The following is an 18,398-nucleotide window of genomic DNA, read 5'->3' on the forward strand; positions in this document are numbered from 1 at the left end:
AAACCATCATTCTCAGCAAACTAACACAGGAACAGAAAACCAAACACCGCATGTTCTCACTCTTAAGTGGGAGTTGAACAATGAGAACACATGGACACAGGGACGGGGGAACATCACACACCGGGGCCTGTCAGGGGGTGGGAGGCTAAGGGAGGGATAGCATTAGGAGAAATACCTAATGTAGATGACAGGTTGATGAGTGCAGCAAACCACCATGGCACGTGTATACCTATGTAACAAACCTCCATGTTCTGCGCATGTACCCCAGAACTTAAAGTATAATTTTTAAAAAATTGAAGGAAAAACAGATGTTCATTTAACTCTTCATGAAAATGTTTGCATGATACTATCACTTTGCATCTCTCTTAAGTAATGGTGATAATGAGAAAATGAAAAATAGCCACTACAACTTACTGGGTTTTTCTTTGTGACAGGCATTGCACAAAACCTATAACCATGGGTTGCCACATTTAATCCTCACAACAATTCTACAAGGCCAGTTCTATTATTAGATCTTCCTTTTACAAACAAGAAAATAAGACTTAGAGAAGCCAAACATATTGATAAGAAAATGGAGTTAATAAGTGATGGACATATGAACTCAGTCTTGCTAACATCAGAGTATCAACATTTAACTCACTGGCAATTTTGCCTTTTAAGAAAGAAAAAATTCATTAAATTGAAAAAAAAAGTGAAGCCAGGAAATCTCTGAAAGCTTTGGGTCATACCCACAGATTAGCCATTTTATAATACCTTTACATTTCAAGCAACTTTCTTTCTTCTGTTCAACATCTGCTTGGACACACTTTCTAACTACTTGAACATGCGAGTGCAGCATTTCATAAATCAGATTATGTGCAAAACTAATTCAATCACTTATTGGAAAGAGTTAATGCACTAATTTTCTTACAAGGGATATCCTGCCATAACCTTGTTGATTTCGTAGTGCTAGCAATTTTTCTAATATTGTCTTATGAAGTCACCCAGACTGATTCCTCCGGAGTATGGTAGAAGTAAGAATTATAATATGCTGAGATACAGAACTCCATAAAGGCAGTTTTGAGGCTTCCCCCTAACCTTGTTTCCAATATAAAATCAGCATTCCCCTAGACATCTTACACAAATTAATTCAGGATGCAAATTCTTGACTTCCTGAATTTATAGTCACCCAAGAGTGACTGCTACAAGCAAATGCTTATGTTGAGCGCAGGGTCAGGAATAAGCTAAAGTTTCTCTCAAGTTTATGGCTTCAAAGGCACAAAAATGTCTGATAGATAAGACATCATCTTCCTTTTAATTCTGGCCTTTAGCCAGAACACATGAAAAGTTAAAGATTTTCTTTTTGTATATGAGTAGATTTAGCTTCTTAATACACATAATCAAAATACAAATTATTTGATTCAAAACTGGACACTACTGCTGAATTGAGAATACTTCTAGTGAGATCTATTTTTTTTTGATACGGAGTCTTGCTTTGTTGCCAGGCTGGAGTGCAGTGGCGCTATCTTGGCTCACTGCAAGCTCGGCCTCCAGGGTTCACGCCATTTTCCTGCCTCAGCCTCCCGAGTGGTTGAGACTACAGGCACCCGCCACCACGCCCAGCTAATTTTTGTATTTTTAGTAGTTACTGGGTTCACCATGTTGGCCAGGATGAGATCCAGTTCTATAGAAAAGATTTCAAACAAATCCACCTACTGTTGGTCAGACAGCCATGGTCTAAGGAGAAAGGTTTCGGAGTAGAACAGATGTTTGGAAAAAAATAGAATGCAGTTCTCTTCTCTATTGACCAAACAATCTGTGTTATATTTGAGGGAACAACATTCTTCACATCCAGCTATGATGAAGGATCATTGCGTTGAACTAAGCTTTAAGTTCGCTGCTTCCTTCTCAGATAATACAATACAGAAAGCCAAAGGAAGAGGAGCCGTCGGATGACAAAATGCTTCTTAGTTACCGTTGACTCAAAAGCTAAGGTCAACAACAGAAGACAAATATTAAATATATAAAAATATATTAAATATCTTTTTGCATTATCTGCCACTGTTTTATTAAATCTCCAGAGGGCAGGATCTCTCTTGGCCATCTCAACTCCTCTGTCCCCTTCCTCATCATCACTTCACAAAGTATTAAAATGTGTTCTTTTTCTCTATTGGATAGAGCTCATTTGTTATTCACATAATTATGGAAAAGGGTTATGAAGTGAATCCATCCTCAGGCCACCCTCAGTAACCATGGGCAGGGGGGCAGGCACATGTAAATCCAAGGCTACTAAGCTGAGGTGCTGCTTCGCAGCCAGAGTTTTGCAGGCATACCCACAGAAATCTTCGTGCTTTTCTAATTTGTGGTAGGTGCACTTTGTCAGCATCGTGATAACCCAGAAGAGAACATGTGTAGATGGCCCCTATGAAGCTCTTTTGCTTGTTAGCAGCTGGTCAAAGTTAGCAGAAATGGAAGGAAGCGAACTGAACCAACAAAAGAGAACTGAGCGATTCATCCCGGGTAAGGCTCTTTCTTTGCATTTTAAAACAAATCTATTTTGTTTCAAGATTCCCCTTGCTGTTTGTGAAATTTTTTTTTTTTTTTTTAGTTATGTACTGTTTGAATATTTTTTCTCCTTATTTTTCTCTTCCACTTTTTTCTTCTTGTCTTTGTAATTTCTTTCCTTTAAAGAGAATGCCTTGGGTCAAACAGCTGCGTTATTTCTCAGAGAGGCTTAAAAAAAAAAAAAAAAAGGTTAAGTTATCCGCACTTACACTCTAGGCCTTTGAATTAGAAATAAGAATTATTATATTTTTAAATCTCAGGGAATATAACTGGTATTTGTATTAGGAGGTTCTGGGTCCTTCTTTAAGTTAGTTACCACTCCAAAGTTTATCTCCAAAGATAAATGTTCTCAGACTTTCTAACTATCACTGGGTCTTAATTAGCTCACTACGCTTCTTTCTAATGAGAAGTATTATGCCATGGTTTGATATAACCCCACTTTATTTTTGCCCTATTGATAACTGTTTGTCTTTTTTACCTTGGACAAGTGTATTTTATGGGCGATGTACTCAGTTGGAAATTTACACGCATGCACACACATAGTATATATATGTATTTGAAAGCTGTAGGCAGAGGGTAATTTCCTAGTAGACCAACTACAGGAATCGTCTTGCCTGAGTTCTAATATGCATCTTAGTCATGTAACACAGAATTCATTTTCCTGATCCTATTCTTATGTCAAATTCAGAAGCTAAAAATATTCATACAGACAGATATTGTCTTCCCACGTGACCCCATTCAAATGTCATATAGATATATTTTGATCTGACTTCCCATTGCCAGATAAACAGCACAGATTTTCTTTTATCCAAAAAAATGAATTTTTTATGTGTGTTTCTTCCTAATCAAGACATTCTATTCCATCCTGAGAATAATCCATATTATTCTTATTATAACTTTACTACCAAGCTTGGGTAAAAACTTTATGTCAGGAATAGCAGATATTTGCTTTGAAGTCACAGTCTAAATTATTTCTGAAATTAAATACTTTACTAGAAATATGACTTCAAGTTTTTCCTCTGAATATCACATAATAAAGCAATTGTCATTAGAAGTAGAAATAAGACTTCTAGGAGGAATTTGCTCTCCTTGATAAGACTGAAAGAAGATAGCTTTTTTTAATTGCTCAAATAAAAGATTTTATAGAAGTATATGTAAGGTATTTTTTTATTTACTCTGAATACTCCTAGGACCAATAATTGAAGGAAACAAAGTTTACATTTCATTGGTCTTTTTTTCTTGTAAAAACAGCAGAGAAAGAATACTGTCAATAGTAAAAGACAGGTCTATCAAAGTGTGCACTGTCAGTAATAAAGAAGTATTCTTTGGCTATTTCTGGGTATCAGCAGTTGGTCTTCTTAAGCCTTAGCCACTTCTTATTAAAAAGTATGTTTACTACCCAGTTATAACAAGAAGTCCTGACTTGAAAGAGAAATTGGCCTCCTTAACTTCTTACTGTCAGGGAGAACTGAAACTACTAGATGGTTTTGCCAAACCTCAAAACATTTGATCTTGCCACTATCTAAAAAAATCTTATTACACTGTATCACCAACTTTGTCTCCCAACCCCTGCAATGTCTTTTCCTCCAAGAGCCAATTTCTGTAATACTGAAAATGTTTAGTAGAATAAGAAGATATTAAGGCAAACAAAAATTAAAGATAATTTTGTCCAATTTCTCTCTTCCAAGGATGAGAAAGCTGAGTCTCTTGCAGTTTAAATGACTTCTCTGGGCAGTTGTAACTTGGCAACCCGTGCTAGAAAGCCAAACCTTGGGAGGTAAAAAGTGTTTTGAATAATGCCTGTGTGGTTGGACAACAGTCCTGTTAAGGTTTCTTGCAATGCTGAGTGTGTATAATCAGTTTACTTTCTACTGAGCCACATTATTTCTGGTTCTCTTTGGATTTCTGACACTGTTGAACACGTCCTGGACCTAACTGGGCATTTGTTTGGAGATATAGTATCCGTGTGTAGTTCACCCTTTTTTGTCCTTTAGGAATTTAATAGTTTGGATATTTGTCCCCTCCAGATCTCATGTTGAAATGTGATCCACAATGTTGGAGGTAGGGCCTAGTAGGAGGTGTTTGGTCATGGGGCAGATCCCTCATGAATGGCTTGGTGCCTTCCTTGAGATAATGAGTGAGTTCTTTTATTTTCATGAAATCTGATTGTTAAAACCTGCCTGAACCTCCTATCCTCTCTCTTGCTCTCCCTGTCTCTCCATGAGATCTCTACACATAGCTCTCCTTCCCCTTCTGCCATGAGTGAAAGCTTCCTAGGAGCTTCACCAGAAGGAGATGTTGGTGCCATGCTTCTTGCACAGCCTGCAAAACCAGGAGCCCCAATAAACCTCTTTTCTTTATAAATTACTCAGTCTCACATGTTTATAGCAATGCAAAAAAAAGACAGGAAGCCAAAAATACATATAAAGGGAATAAGAAGGAATTAGAAATCAACCTGCTGATCAAAAATGAAGACAATTTGTTAAACTTGCTCCATGAAAGTAATTCTATTTTGTTCCATAGGATTTAGTTTCCTGTAAAAAACAAAAATAAACAAAAAAAAAACTAGCAAATTCCCTTAAGGTCAGTTCACAACACACTCTACTTTAATGGATAATGTATATTTAATAGAGGGGAAAAAAAGTATATTTCTTATTGTCCAAAGGCTTAAAATAGCTTTGTGAGCTGACAACAGAAAAAAATTAATAGGGCTTCTTTTGCTTTCACCTGATATTCACCTTTTGATGTTAGGATGGTCTCTCGCATGATAGGCCTCTCCACGGGATCCTAAACTTAATAGTATCTAAAAAGTTGAGAGTGATTTAACAAACTGTTGGATTTTAATCCTTCATCTCACATAAGAAGAAACCAAGGTCCTGAAAGGTCATGTCCAAGGTCATACTACAGCTTAGTGGCAGACCTAGGCAGGAACTCAGGAATCCTAACTTCTAGGCTAGCATTCTTCCCACTGCATCATGCTGTACCTGTTTTGAAACTAGATGGATGATACCAAATGCTTCACAGAATTTTAAAATTGCTGATACAAACATACACATTTGCTTTGGATTAAAACAGGAGGAGAAAAAGCAGAGCTAATTAAAACTTCAGGGAGAATTTATAATAATTTCACCAGATATAATATCACCATTAATTTTGCTTGGTCTTCTCAATAATATCAGGAAACCCATCAGTGATTAGACAATGCCCCTGCTTCTGTTTGGGCTTTTCTGCAAGACGGGACCATCATCAGGACGATGGTAACAGTACCAAGGTGGTCTTATTTCCCCCTAGTTGTTCTGACATCAATGCACCCATCAAGAGCAAACATGTTGCATCTCTTTTGTGTCCTCATTTTACAACTGCCTTTATTTGCTTTCCATCTGAATACGTTGTTGCTAATCTTAGAGCAGGAGAGAGCCCCTGAAGAAAACTAATTTGCACACAGCTGCAATTAATCAGACGGCTTGGAGAGGGGTAGTGAACCCAAATGTCCTCTTGAAATGGGAAGCTTAAGTACCAGTAGGGCTTTGTGGGGACCAAGCTCGCCCGGTTCTGAAGGTGAAGCTAGACCTCAGAGCATGAGGAATAATGACTAATTTGGCATTCCAACAAGGCCACAGCCTTCAGAGGGTACATTTCATGTGAACCCTTAGCCAAGGAATACAGCAGAGGCACAAAACATCTGCTGACCACTCATAAAAGCAAGGATTGTCGGAAAACATTCTATTCTTTGTTTTCCTTCCCCCACTAGCTGAACTTTCGGGTTCCCAGTAGTAAAGCCAGTTTTTATATTTAGTTTCATTCTCAGATCTCCTGGGTGAGTGGGCTTATAGATTTTGGTCAGAGGGATGGATAACTCAAGCCCAAAATTCTCTAGGCAAAATATTCACTTACTGGGAGCACTTTGACTGGATGCTTTTTTGAAATGGATAATTTGACTGGTATGAGAAAGTTAGATTGGAAACTCCCTGTTACTGGCATGTTCTGCTTTGGCATGGGCTGGAAAACAGCACTTTGGGGCAGAATATTAATATTTAGTTCTCTGGTTGGAATTGGTACATGCTGATGTGACAAAGAAAAGCTGTAAAAGAAGAGCACATTTTTCAAATATATATTTAATGGTAAAAAGACAAGTTAAGTTTCATATCCACATTCAATTGATTGATATTTATTTTATTCAGATGTTTTAACTGGCCCCAGAAAGAAATATCCTCTCTAAAAGCAAAATAATCACTCTTCAGAGCTAGAAAAGAAAAACTTCTCATAAATGACTCAAAGGCAAGATGACCCATTTCTGATTTATATGATGATATAAACCCAGAGTGGGAGAGGAAGAAGGAAAGTGTATCTGAGTATGTTTGAGAATTAAATGCCAAAAATCAGACACTTCTATATTTTGTGAGGAAATCATGGTTTACTGTGATTTTCAGAAAAGTCATCAACAGTTCATTTAACTTGGCTCTGGGTACTTCGTTCCCTAGTATATGTTCCGGACTCATGCCTGCCAGTTATGTTTTCAGATTGAAGCAGAGCTATGATGATTTTTCAGGGGCTATTAAAGTCCCCACAAAAGAATTACCAAAATAAAGATAGAGATAAGAGATTTTCGGGAGGTAGAAGCCAGAAAGTAAATGAAAATTACTTACTTTTCAATTATAAGATTGGGGACTGACCATTTTTTAAAGATAACTATACAAATTGGCACTGTGTTAAGTAAAGCTTAAATGTGAAAATCAGGATTTACATAGGAGATAAGGTACGTAAGGGGTGATTATTTGCTTAGAAAAAAGGTTTATAATAAAGGTCATTAAAATAGTAAGTTCTTCCTCATCCTTAAACAATGGCTTGATTTCCAAGAATTCAATTCCTATCTAACTATGCAGGAACCTGCCTAGCATAAAAAGCAAGCTACACAGAGCAATACAGGTAAATGTAAATGATCCTGGCTAAGCGTGGCTGCAGTTTATCTCTCTATGATCATAGAGACATTGCTGGAAGACAAGAAGAATGCTAGAGAGTTTAAAAGAAAAACATTAGAATGAGTTGTAGAGAAAGACAGTAAACTACTTCTAGCAAAAAAAAAAAAAAATTCTTCAATATTTTTTCTTCATAAAAAATGGAAGGTGGGGTATTTCCAGACCAAGATAGAAATAAGAGCCTTTTATTAGCCAGAAAACCAGAAAGCATGGGATTTACACTGTAGAGGAATCTAGGTTATATTCTAAGAAAAAAACAAATACACATATGTAGATACAGATAGATGTAGAGAGAGAGAGAATGATACTAATATAAACCATAGATTCAAAAAACAAAAATATAAATATAACAAAATATACAAATTTTAAAACATAGTATAACAGGCATTTACATAGCATTTACATTGTTTTAGATATTATAACTAATCTAGAGATGATTTAAAGTACATGAGAGGATGTGTATAGGTTTATATCATATAAATGAGAAATGGGTCATCTTGACTTTGAGTCACTTACAAAAAGTTTTTTTCTACTTCTGAACAGTGATTATTTTGCTTTTAGAGAGTGTATTAAACCATTCTCACAGTTCTATAAAGATATACCTGAGACTGGGTAATTTATAAAGGAAAAAGGCATAATTGACTCACAGTTCTGCATGGCTGGGGAGGCCTCAGGAAACTTACAGTTATGGGGGAAGATGAAGGGAAAGCAAAAACCTTCTTCACATGGCAGCTTAAAGAAGCGAAGAGCAGAGCGAAGGGGGAAGAGCCCCTTATAAAACCATCAGATCTTGTGAGAACTCTACTCACTACCACGAGAACAGCATGGGGCAACCGTTCCATGATCCAATCACCTCCTGAGAGGTCCCTCCCACAACACACAGGGATTACAATTCAGATTATAATTCAAGATGAGATTTGGGTGGGGACACAGAGCCAGAACACATCAGAGTGGATCTTTCTTCCTGGGGCCAGTTGAAACATTTGAATAAAATATCAGTTTATAAATACATGTAAATATACATACGTGTATGTGTATGTGTGTGTGTATATATGTATATGTGTGTGTATATATGTGTGTATATATGTATATATGTGTGTGTATATACATACATATATACATATATACACACATATATACACATATATACACATATATACACACATATATACATATATACACACATATGTATACATATATACACATATGTATACATATATACACATATATACATATATACGTATATATACGTATATATACACACACACACACACACACACACACACATATATATATATATAGAGAGAGAGAGAGAGTGAGAGTGAGTCTTCCCTCTGTATCCATCAAGGGGATTGATTCCAGGACCCCTGTGGATACAAAATCTGGAGATGCTCAAGTCCCTAATGGCACAGTATTTGCACATAATCTATACATGTCCTCCCATGTACTTTATTTATGTTTTTGAGATGGAGTCTCGCCCTGTCGTCCAGGCCAGAGTGAAGTGATGCAATCTCGGCTCACTGCAAACTCCGCCTCCCTGGTGTAAGTAATTCTTATGCCTCAGCCTCCCGAGCAGCTGGGATTACAGCCATGTGCCACCACACCTGACTGATTTTTGTTTTTGTTTTTTCTTCTTTTAGTAGAGACGGGGTTTCACCATGTTGGCCAGGCTGGTCTTGAACTCCCGACCTTAGGTGATCCCCCTGCCTCGGCCTCCCAAAGTGCTGGGATTACAGGCATGAGCCACTGCTCCCATCCCTCTCCCATGTACTTTAAATCATCTCTAGATTAGTTATAATACCTAAAACAATGTAACTGCTATGCAAATGGCTGTTATACTGTGCTTTAAAATTTGTATTTTGTTGTTGTTATTTTGTTTGTTTGCTTTTCTTTTTGAATCCATGGTTGGTTGAATCTGTGGATGGGGAACCTGTGAATATATATACAGAGGACTGTATATATAAAATCTCACATTGTGTTAGGCATATGAGAATGAGAGGTGGGCAGGCTTAGGCAACTCAATTAGAAATTTCATGGTAAAAGGTAAGTTTCAATTCAGAGAGCATACCATCATCCCCATAATAAGCACAGTCTATTTTCATACCTTTCTCTAGAAGCAAGAGATTAGCTATCCTATCTAAGGTTCTCTCTGTTCACCCTGACATTTTACTTTTTTGGGGGTTTTAATTATCAGAAACAGAAGTAGAAAATAATATCAATGACAAAGTCAAAGATGGCTAATGAGGAAGAGTCCTTGCGACTCCACACAAGTATTTTAGGACCCTGACTTTGCAGAATAAGAGATGTATGACTCAATCAATAAGACGAGATGGCATGAAATACTATAACCTGCCCTGATGGGGTGGGGAGGCTGTTTCTTAATGGGCAGGAAAATCAGGACCACCAGGTTCTACTCTCAGGTCTCATGTTGTCTTAGCTTTTGTGACCTTCATTAAACAGATTTGATTACAGATGAATTTGCAAAGTATGTCATAGAATAGAGAATCATAAAGACAACTTGCTGAAAGTCTAAACTCACAAATGGGACAAGAGCAAAAAGAGATTCAGGTCCAAAGGCAGCAGCAGCACGGGCTACTTCCATAACAGAGTCTACATTGGTAAGAATGCAAATACAAGGACGTAGTCAAGCATATAATTACTTTAAAAATGCAAACCAGTAAAAATTTAATGTGCCCTTGTTTACATTTCAGGTGTAGGATAAAAAAAATGGAAATAAATTGTCTTATTACTTCTCCCTGGTTTGTCACTCAGACTCACCACAATACAGGCTTTCCTCCAACTAGGCTGAGTCACTATTCTTACTCTCCAACCAACCCTAAGTACTAATCAGAATAGAAGCATCTGAGCTGGTTCTAATCCAGTCCTTCTCTGCTGCCCTTCCCCTACCAGGTGTACTGGTCAATTATAAGGGCTAGGACTTCTTCAGTCTATTAAGGACAAATCATGAGACATGCAAACTGAAAAGCGTAAAATCAGACTCATCAAAATTATCTGAAAGTAAGTGATTCTTGACAGTGCACAAGTCATGAGTTAGAATTCTGGGTGCTCAGACAATGTCTTTCTCCCCAAACCATAGTTATTCATTTGTTTTCACAGCTAATTTATTGTCAATCTGCTACACACAGGAGATTGCTTTAAATTCTGTGACGAACATGATATAACCTCAAAGAATGTCGAACTACTAGGGAATGTATTTAGACATGCAATAAAAAGAAATGTTTGGTGTATTAAGTGCTTTGAGTGAGAAATCAAGGAACAGGGAGAGAATATGAGGTACCCCTCACCTCAATGTGGTGAGGGGTGACAAAGGCTTCCCAGATTGGTGACATCCAATGTGAGGCAACAGGCAAAGGGATTGGAAGATGAAGCCAGTGTTGATGGCAAATGGCAAGGTTGTTTCAGGCAAGGGAATAGCATGTTAACAAACCAGGCACCGCACGGTGGCTCACTCCTATAATCCTAGATTTTTGGGAGGCCAAGGCAGGAGGATCACTTGAGCCCAGGAGTTGAGAAAAGCCTGGGCAACGTAGTAATACCCTGTCACTACAAAAAAAACAACACTGAAGCTTGGAAGCAGAAGACAGCAAGGTGGACACTTACAGTTGCTTTTTGTGGATTATCTGCCTGTTTGATGTGAATTATCTAGCACTGCCACTATGAGCAGGCACCATCTGGATGGAGGTGTGGGTGTGCTCTCATGCATGGCAAAGCAGCCCCACACCCCAAAGACAAATGTGAGCAGACACATTTTCCATATCTGTGCACTCTTGTTCAGAATGGAAAGCCATCAGATACCCGACAGTCTCCCTCTAACAATGCCCAAGACGATTAACTTCTCACAGCTTGTAGCAGGCAGGTGGCTGACACAGGCTGGGTGAGAACTTCCAAGCACACTTCAAACAGCTCAATTAGATCAAGAGAAAAGCCTCCTAAAACAGATCCATAGATTTACTGTAAAAAATTTTCCTTCTCTTCACAATATTAAAAAAAAATACCCTCGGCTTCTTCAGGACCAGGAGCTGACAGGTTGAGCCAGCTTTTCTGGTGCCTGCCTTTCAATTTAGCCTGCTTGACTTTTTTTTTTTTTTTTAATCTGCCACAATCACAATGTTTGCAAAGCCTTCATTCTACAGCATTTATGGGGGAAGAACAGTTTCCTTCTCTCTGTCTGTCCCAGAAACCGTCGCAATTCACTATGCATTTGTACATTTGACAGTAGCTCTATGGCAAAAGAAGGGGAGAGAGAGGGTAAGAGCACCCGTGCTAGCCATTACAATCACAGAAAAGAACAACAAGGAAAGTTTTTTTTAAAATGAGTAAACCCGCCACTGGCCTCTTCTTTATTGAGCTCTGCCAGAGTTACTAGGCACATGTGGGGAAGACAGAGTGACTATATGGCTTCTAATGCATCGTCCGTAACTCAGTACTGTGCAGGAGGCAAGCAACTCTTCAAGGGGTTGTCAGAAGGGGACCATAAATATACTGTGTATTAGGGGAAATGACCAAAAGGATAGAGGTGAGTATCTGGATGGCTTGGCAAAGGAACCACATGGAACATCTCTACCTCTTTATTCTTACTCCTCCGTTGTCAACTGTTAATAATCCACACTTTACCCTTTTCCAGTCCGATATTTCTGCTTAATAACTTGGATAAAAACATGTTTATTAAGAAAAACAGCAACCACAATGCTCACTCACTAAGTGCTTGCTGTGTGCCCTCCCTTATAACTTTAAGAGGCGCTTTTTTTTTTTTTTTTTTTTTTTTTGAGACGGAGTCTTGCTCTGTCGCCCCAGGCTGGAGTGCAGTGGCGCAATCTCGGCTCACTGCAAGCTCCGCCTCCCGGGTTCATGCCATTCTCCTGCCTCAGCCTCTTCGAGTAGCTGGGACTACAGGCGCCCGCCACCACGCCCGGCTAATTTTTTGTATTTTTAGTAGAGATGAGGTTTCACCGTGGTCTCGATCTCCTGACCTCGTGATCCGCCCGTCTCGGCCTCCCAAAGTGCTGGGATTACAAGCGTGAGCCACTGCGCCCGGCCTGACTTTTCTTAATTTAAGTTCCAGGATACATGTGCAGGAAGTGCAGGTTTGTTACATAGGTAAACATGTGCCATGGTGATTTGTTGCAGCTATCAACCCATCACCTGAGTATTAAGCCCCACATACATTAGTTATTTATATCCAGACGCTCTCCCTCCCTATCCCCGACAGGCCCCAATGTGTGTTATTCCCCTCCCCATGTCCATGTGCTCAGCTCCCACTTACGAGTGAGAACATGTGTTGGGTTTCCATTTGTTGTCTTATTTAGAGTTCACAACAACCCTATAAAGTCGATATTAGTATTCTATTTTATAGATGAGGAAACTAAGAGTTTCAATAGCCCACCCAAAGACACACATCAAGGGCATGAAAGAGCCACCTAAGTTTGACTCCAGGGCCCAAGTTCATATCCACCACTTACTCTTAAGTATATAATCAGTGACTTATGACATTAAACATACGATTACTTCTTCTAGAGTGCTTTGGTTTTGTTTTTGATTTTTAGAAAACTGGTTCTCAAAACCTGAAATCAATAACAATATATGTTAGATTATTAGACATGTTGGTTAGATTTTGACACATCAATTGGCTGAGTTACACAAATTCCTCACATTTACTACATGGCTTTAGTAAATCAGTCCTTGTCCTTTGTAGGTCAGAAGGGGCTCTTGACTTGAGCTGTAGAATTCCACAGTAGAATATTTTGAATTGGGAAACATAGTGCAGGAAACGGGTCATATTTCCTGTGTTCGGGGTTCTCCCACTGCACTATTTTCCTGGAAAAGTTGTGAAGTAACCTAGCGTTTTCTTGCTTCTTCCAATCCACTTTTTTCCAACAGCCATCATAATTTTTAGAAATGAAATTTTATCATGTCACCGTCTGGTTCAAAGTCTTCAATGGTCCCTCATTGCACTAAAAGTAAAATCCTAGTGGCACGAAGTGCTCCAGAAAACAATGTCCCAGTTCCTCCACACTGCAGTTTTGGCAAAACTACCTGCCCTATGAGCATTTATGTATGTAGCTTTTCTGACTCCATTTCAACTTGTAGGGAGCTCTGAAGTCTCATTTCTTCCTAGCAGACCTTGGCATCAACTGCTGAGAGCCAAATGCCCTATTGTGTACTTGAGGGATAAGAGAAGGAAAATACAGGTGTAGGTAGCTTTTGTTTCAGCCTTGCTCTAGGTAAAGTGTCAGGAGAAGTTTGCTTCAGCAAATCTTTAATCCTTTCTAGAGGAATATATGGTAGTTTTAGGGGTTCTTTAAGAAGTAACTGTCTAAATAGTTTTAGGGGTTCTTTAAGAAGTAACTGTCTAAATTGCTGCAAAACAAATGACTACAAAGTAAAGGAGTAAGAGAGCAGTAGAAGACAATGTCTTTTAAATATATGCAAAACTAAACGGGACAGCTGCCAGCTGTCTTTTGTTCCCTCCAAGGACAAGAACAAATAAAAACAAAACTCCTGGGAATAAGGCAAGAAAAGTAAACTACCGTGGACCATATGATTCAAGATTCTTTAACTTACTACTAACATGATGAGTTAGTATGATTGAAAAAGTATATATTTTGAGATTGGACCTAGCTCCATTTCCAGCCCCACTCTTACGTAACCTCCATTTCTTCAGGTCTATGATGAGGATGACAAGAGCAGCTTGCAAGGCTTGTTATGGGTAGATGAGATTGCATACGAAAAAAAAAGTCTTTCACAGCCAGGAATAACATGGTAGATGCTCAAAAAGTGCTCAATACCCTGACTCTATGCTTTCCAAACTTGCTTCATCATAAAATTGAACTGGGCACTTGTCAAAAAACAGATTTCTAGACATGTCCCCTAGAGAGGCTGATTCAGTACATCTGTTGTGAGGGCCAGGAATCTGTATTTTACTAAGGGCCTCTAGCAATTACTATGTTTCAGCAAGTTTAGGGAATAGCACCCTAACTCATTTGGTCAAACTCCATGGATTGGGATCTAGACTGAGTAAAACTAGAGAGGTCTATAGAAGCCTGTTATGGCTTGAATTTTGTTCCGCCCAAAAATACATATGTTGAAGTTCTAATCCCCACTACCTCAGAATGTGAAGTTATTTGAATATAGGAAGGTTGCAGATGTAATTTGTTAAGTTAGATGAGGTCATACTGGAATTGACTGAGACCCTAAGCCAATATAACTAGTGTCTTACAAGAAGATAGCCATATGAAGATAGGGCACACAGGGAGAACACCACATGATGAGGAAGAAAGAGGTTGGAGTTAAGCAACTACAAGCCAAAAAAGGCCAAAGATTGCTGGGCAAACCACCAGACACCAGGAAGAGGCAGGAAATTATTCCCGTGCACATCACAGAGGAAGCGTGGCTCTGCTGACACCTTGTTTTGAGACTTCTAGACTTTGTAACAATGAGATAATAAATTTCAGTTGTTTTAAGGCACTCAGTGTGTGGTACTTAATTACAGAAGCCCTAGGAAACTAATAAGCCAAAAATTTCTTGTAACCCCAAATTTAGTACCACACTAAGCAGACCCATCATGTCTTGTGGATTGAGAAGGAGATGTGGATTCGCCCCAGGCTCTGCTGCTGGTTTGGATTGGTTTTTGACTCTCCAAAATCAATTCCATTTCAGTATAATATAGCCACAATACTTCTTTTTCTCTTATTGGTTTAGAAATGAACATATGATTTAATCCTGATTAATGTGGTGTTGTGGACATGAGGGGAGTTTGCTAGAAATGGTTTCTTCACATCTAAGGAAATGACGTAGAAGAAGAGCTATTATTGTCCACTGAATATTGTCATTTCAGGATCTGGGAACAGCTACAGAAGGTCTTGCATACAGAATAGCCTATCTAAGAGCATCCCTAGAGCCTATTTCTGAGGATGGCAGACAGAAGAATCTGATCTGTGGAGCAATGAAATTAACCAAGTGTACAACTCATTCTATTTTTGTCATGTTTGCTCCTTAATTTCTCCCCTAGTTCTGCATCATTGTTTTTCTTTTAGCTCTGAACTTTTTATAGAGTTAGCTAAAAATAATATGCCTTTCTACCTACTTTTTTCTTTTTAAAGATATGACTTATATTCAACTTTTGACTTAAACTGGTCCTGGCTAATAAATTTATCTTCTGACCTTGCCCTAGCAAGTTTTTCTGTTGGCTCCTGATAGGCCTGATTTGGGTCCACTTGAGGATGTCCAGACTGTTCTGGCTACTTCAGGACTGTGGTTCCTATTGGCCACATACCAGGGACACCTCATACCTACTTTTGTCCTGACTTTCTCTAACATCCATTATTCTTAACAATATAATGTGCTCTATCACTAGTTAGAACTCGGGAATTAGGATTGTTCAACTTATCTACAGTAAATGCAAAAACAAAATCTGCAAAGCTATCACAAGAGCTGTGTTTACGGGGAAAGAGACTCCTTAAAGCATATTGTGAACTTTGCAATTCCATTGTTAGGAATTTACCATCCTGTCTTCCTAGAAGCAAGCGTTGATGTCAGTAACAATTACAGAAACACTACTGAATCAGAAATTCCTTCAAATGTAATAACTAGGTTTTGAGGCATTTACCTGTGCTTCTATCCGTGTGGCTTACACTACTTTGGATGTCAGTGGCAGTCACAAGTGTGATGTGACATAAGTTCATTTTTGAGGGGGTAGGAAACGTCTAAGTGGATAGAAAGGTAAAGAAGAGAATGACACATTAAAGCGTTGTAACTGCTTTTCAGCTTTATTTATATTGTCTCCTTCCAAAAAATGTATTTGGGGCTACTAGTAGAACTTTTGTGACCCATATTTGTAGTTCCTTGTTGGAGGCAGAAATTCATCATAACATTTTTTCTGATATTCACATCTAACCCTTGTTCATGATGTAATGAAACTCTGTGGCCAACAACAGTAGTCACCTCATTTCCTGCTCATGCAGCATGTAGGCATTTGGTTAAAAACAGGTGGTAGTAAAGGAAGAATCTCATTAATCTCAATTTAGCAATCTATGCATTAGGATTAGCATAAAGAATGAAACTCTATACAATGTAAGTATTAGGAAGCAAGAGGAAACAATATACTAAAATAATGTGTTCATTTTAGTCAGTATAAAATTGATTGATAGGTTAAATTTAATTTGGAAATTCTCTTTTCCCAAAAAGAATGCTGGTGAGATATGTGTATTATAAATATGCTTACATATATATATTGAATATTTTTCCTAGTAAGGGCCCAGAGGCCTCAAACATGAATTCCAATTAAGCCAGAGTCTGCTTCTACCTTGCTTCCTCACTCAATGCAAGAAACTTAGCATCATTTTCTTGACTCCTATACACCTGTATACACCTGTAACTAAATCTCCAGTTGCTCATGGAATAGTACCTAATAGAAGCAGAGAACCAAGAATGCTCATGTAATATGAGGTGTCAGAGTTGGAAGGGACCCTGAGATGAGCTAAAAAAGTGTTTTTTAAAGTATGGCATGTCGACCGCCTATTAGAATCACTTGGGGAACGTTTTAAAAATCTTTATTCTCAGAACCCATCCTAAACCTATTAAAGTGTTGTGGGGTGGGGGGCTAAGTCATTCTCATTGTTAGCCCAAGTTTGTGTGTAAGGAATGGTCACAGTACAGTTACTTGAGAAGTTATTTTGAAATATACATTCCCCTCCACCTCCTAAATCCAAATAGATTTCTGAGTTGTCAGTGAAATTTTAGACAGTTCCCTAAGCAATTCCACCTTCTTGGGAACCACTGATCTCTTCTAATACTTTGATTTTAATGAGGGAAAAATGAAGTCCAGGAAGTTGTAACCCACCTACAATCACGTAGCTGATGTCACTGGCAGAGCCAGGCCTCTAGCATGTGCTCCTTGACAGGTGTCACACACTGTGGATACCTAAATATATTCCTTTAAAATACCTTTATTATAGAAAATATGAAACATACAAAAGTAAACAAAATCATGTGATGAAGCTCCATGGACTCATCACCCAGGTGCCACAAAAACAGCCACAATTCATGGCTAACATTAATTATCTCATACCTCCAACTGCCTGCCTACCCTGACTCTGAAAGTTTTGAGGCAACCCAGAATCATATCCATAAATATTTGCCTGCTTATTTTATTATAGGGCAGAACAAAATGTTGTTTATCTTCTTTGTGCTTTAGTTTTTTCATCTAAAAAATGGAACCATCAACTATCAAATGTGTGAAGGCATTTACATATTGGGAATTACAGTATACTTCCTTCTCCCTTATCCTAGAATGAAGAAGTATTTATAAAGCATACATTAGTTTAATAATCTACTAACTTCATAATTGTCTAATTTCAGTGCAGAAGAAATTGTGGTAATATAGGCTCTGCTACATCGTGAACTATGGGCGATTTAGGGAGAGGTGAGACTAGATAAATCAAATGTCATACAGTGGGCCAGGCAATAGTCCTTTTTTCAAAAACCAGAACATAATTAGATCACAACAATAAGCAGGCAATTAGCTAGAAATTTTAAAAACATGGCCCAACTTCTACTTTTATTTAGAAATACTTGGATTGACATGATAATATAGGTGGAGAGATTCTGTAACAAGTCTCAAATTGTGTGTAAAATGCTTAAACACTAAAATTGGAGGGAGGGAAAGAAGGAAAGGCAAGAAGTGAGGGAGGGGGTGTCTAACACACATCTTATCTCATTCAGTACAAGGAGTTAATTATCATTATGGTAAATTATGCAGCAAATGAATCAAGGTAATCATAGGGCAATCATCTCTCAATTCAATTAACAAGAGGTACATTATCATGCAAAACTCCAAAAGATTTAGAATGCTTTCTGTTA

The 18,398-nt window shown here is 38.2% G+C and overlaps 1 protein-coding gene and 1 long non-coding RNA gene across 23 annotated transcripts in view; one reads left to right on the plus strand and one right to left on the minus strand.

Moving 5' to 3' along the window:
• Window positions 1–18,398, plus strand: part of LOC129487602 (uncharacterized) — a 242,626-nt gene that overhangs the window by 145,300 nt on the left and 78,928 nt on the right. Inside the window, exon 3 of one of the 2 annotated variants that reach the window (XR_008659385.2) lies at window positions 2,349–2,499. This is a non-coding gene — a long non-coding RNA (uncharacterized lncRNA). Of the gene's footprint in view, window positions 1–2,348; window positions 8,617–18,398 lie in introns of those variants that run through there. The other variant, XR_010122041.1, reaches the window with a different exon arrangement.
• The window catches only part of NRXN3 (neurexin 3), a 1,686,195-nt gene that overhangs the window by 96,669 nt on the left and 1,571,128 nt on the right, over window positions 1–18,398 (minus strand). For 4 of the 21 annotated variants that reach the window (XM_055288613.2, XM_055288612.2, XM_055288608.2 and 1 more), the window contains one exon: window positions 9,125–9,153. The exons of the other annotated variants lie outside the window; for them this stretch is intronic. In XM_055288613.2, coding sequence (XP_055144588.1) covers window positions 9,125–9,153 — 29 coding nt within the window. The remainder of the gene's footprint in view (window positions 1–9,124; window positions 9,154–18,398) is intronic. 21 annotated transcript variants of the gene reach the window in all.

Source organism: Symphalangus syndactylus, chromosome 8 (genome assembly GCF_028878055.3).
Source record: "Symphalangus syndactylus isolate Jambi chromosome 8, NHGRI_mSymSyn1-v2.1_pri, whole genome shotgun sequence".
Taxonomy (NCBI): Eukaryota; Metazoa; Chordata; class Mammalia; order Primates; family Hylobatidae; genus Symphalangus; species Symphalangus syndactylus.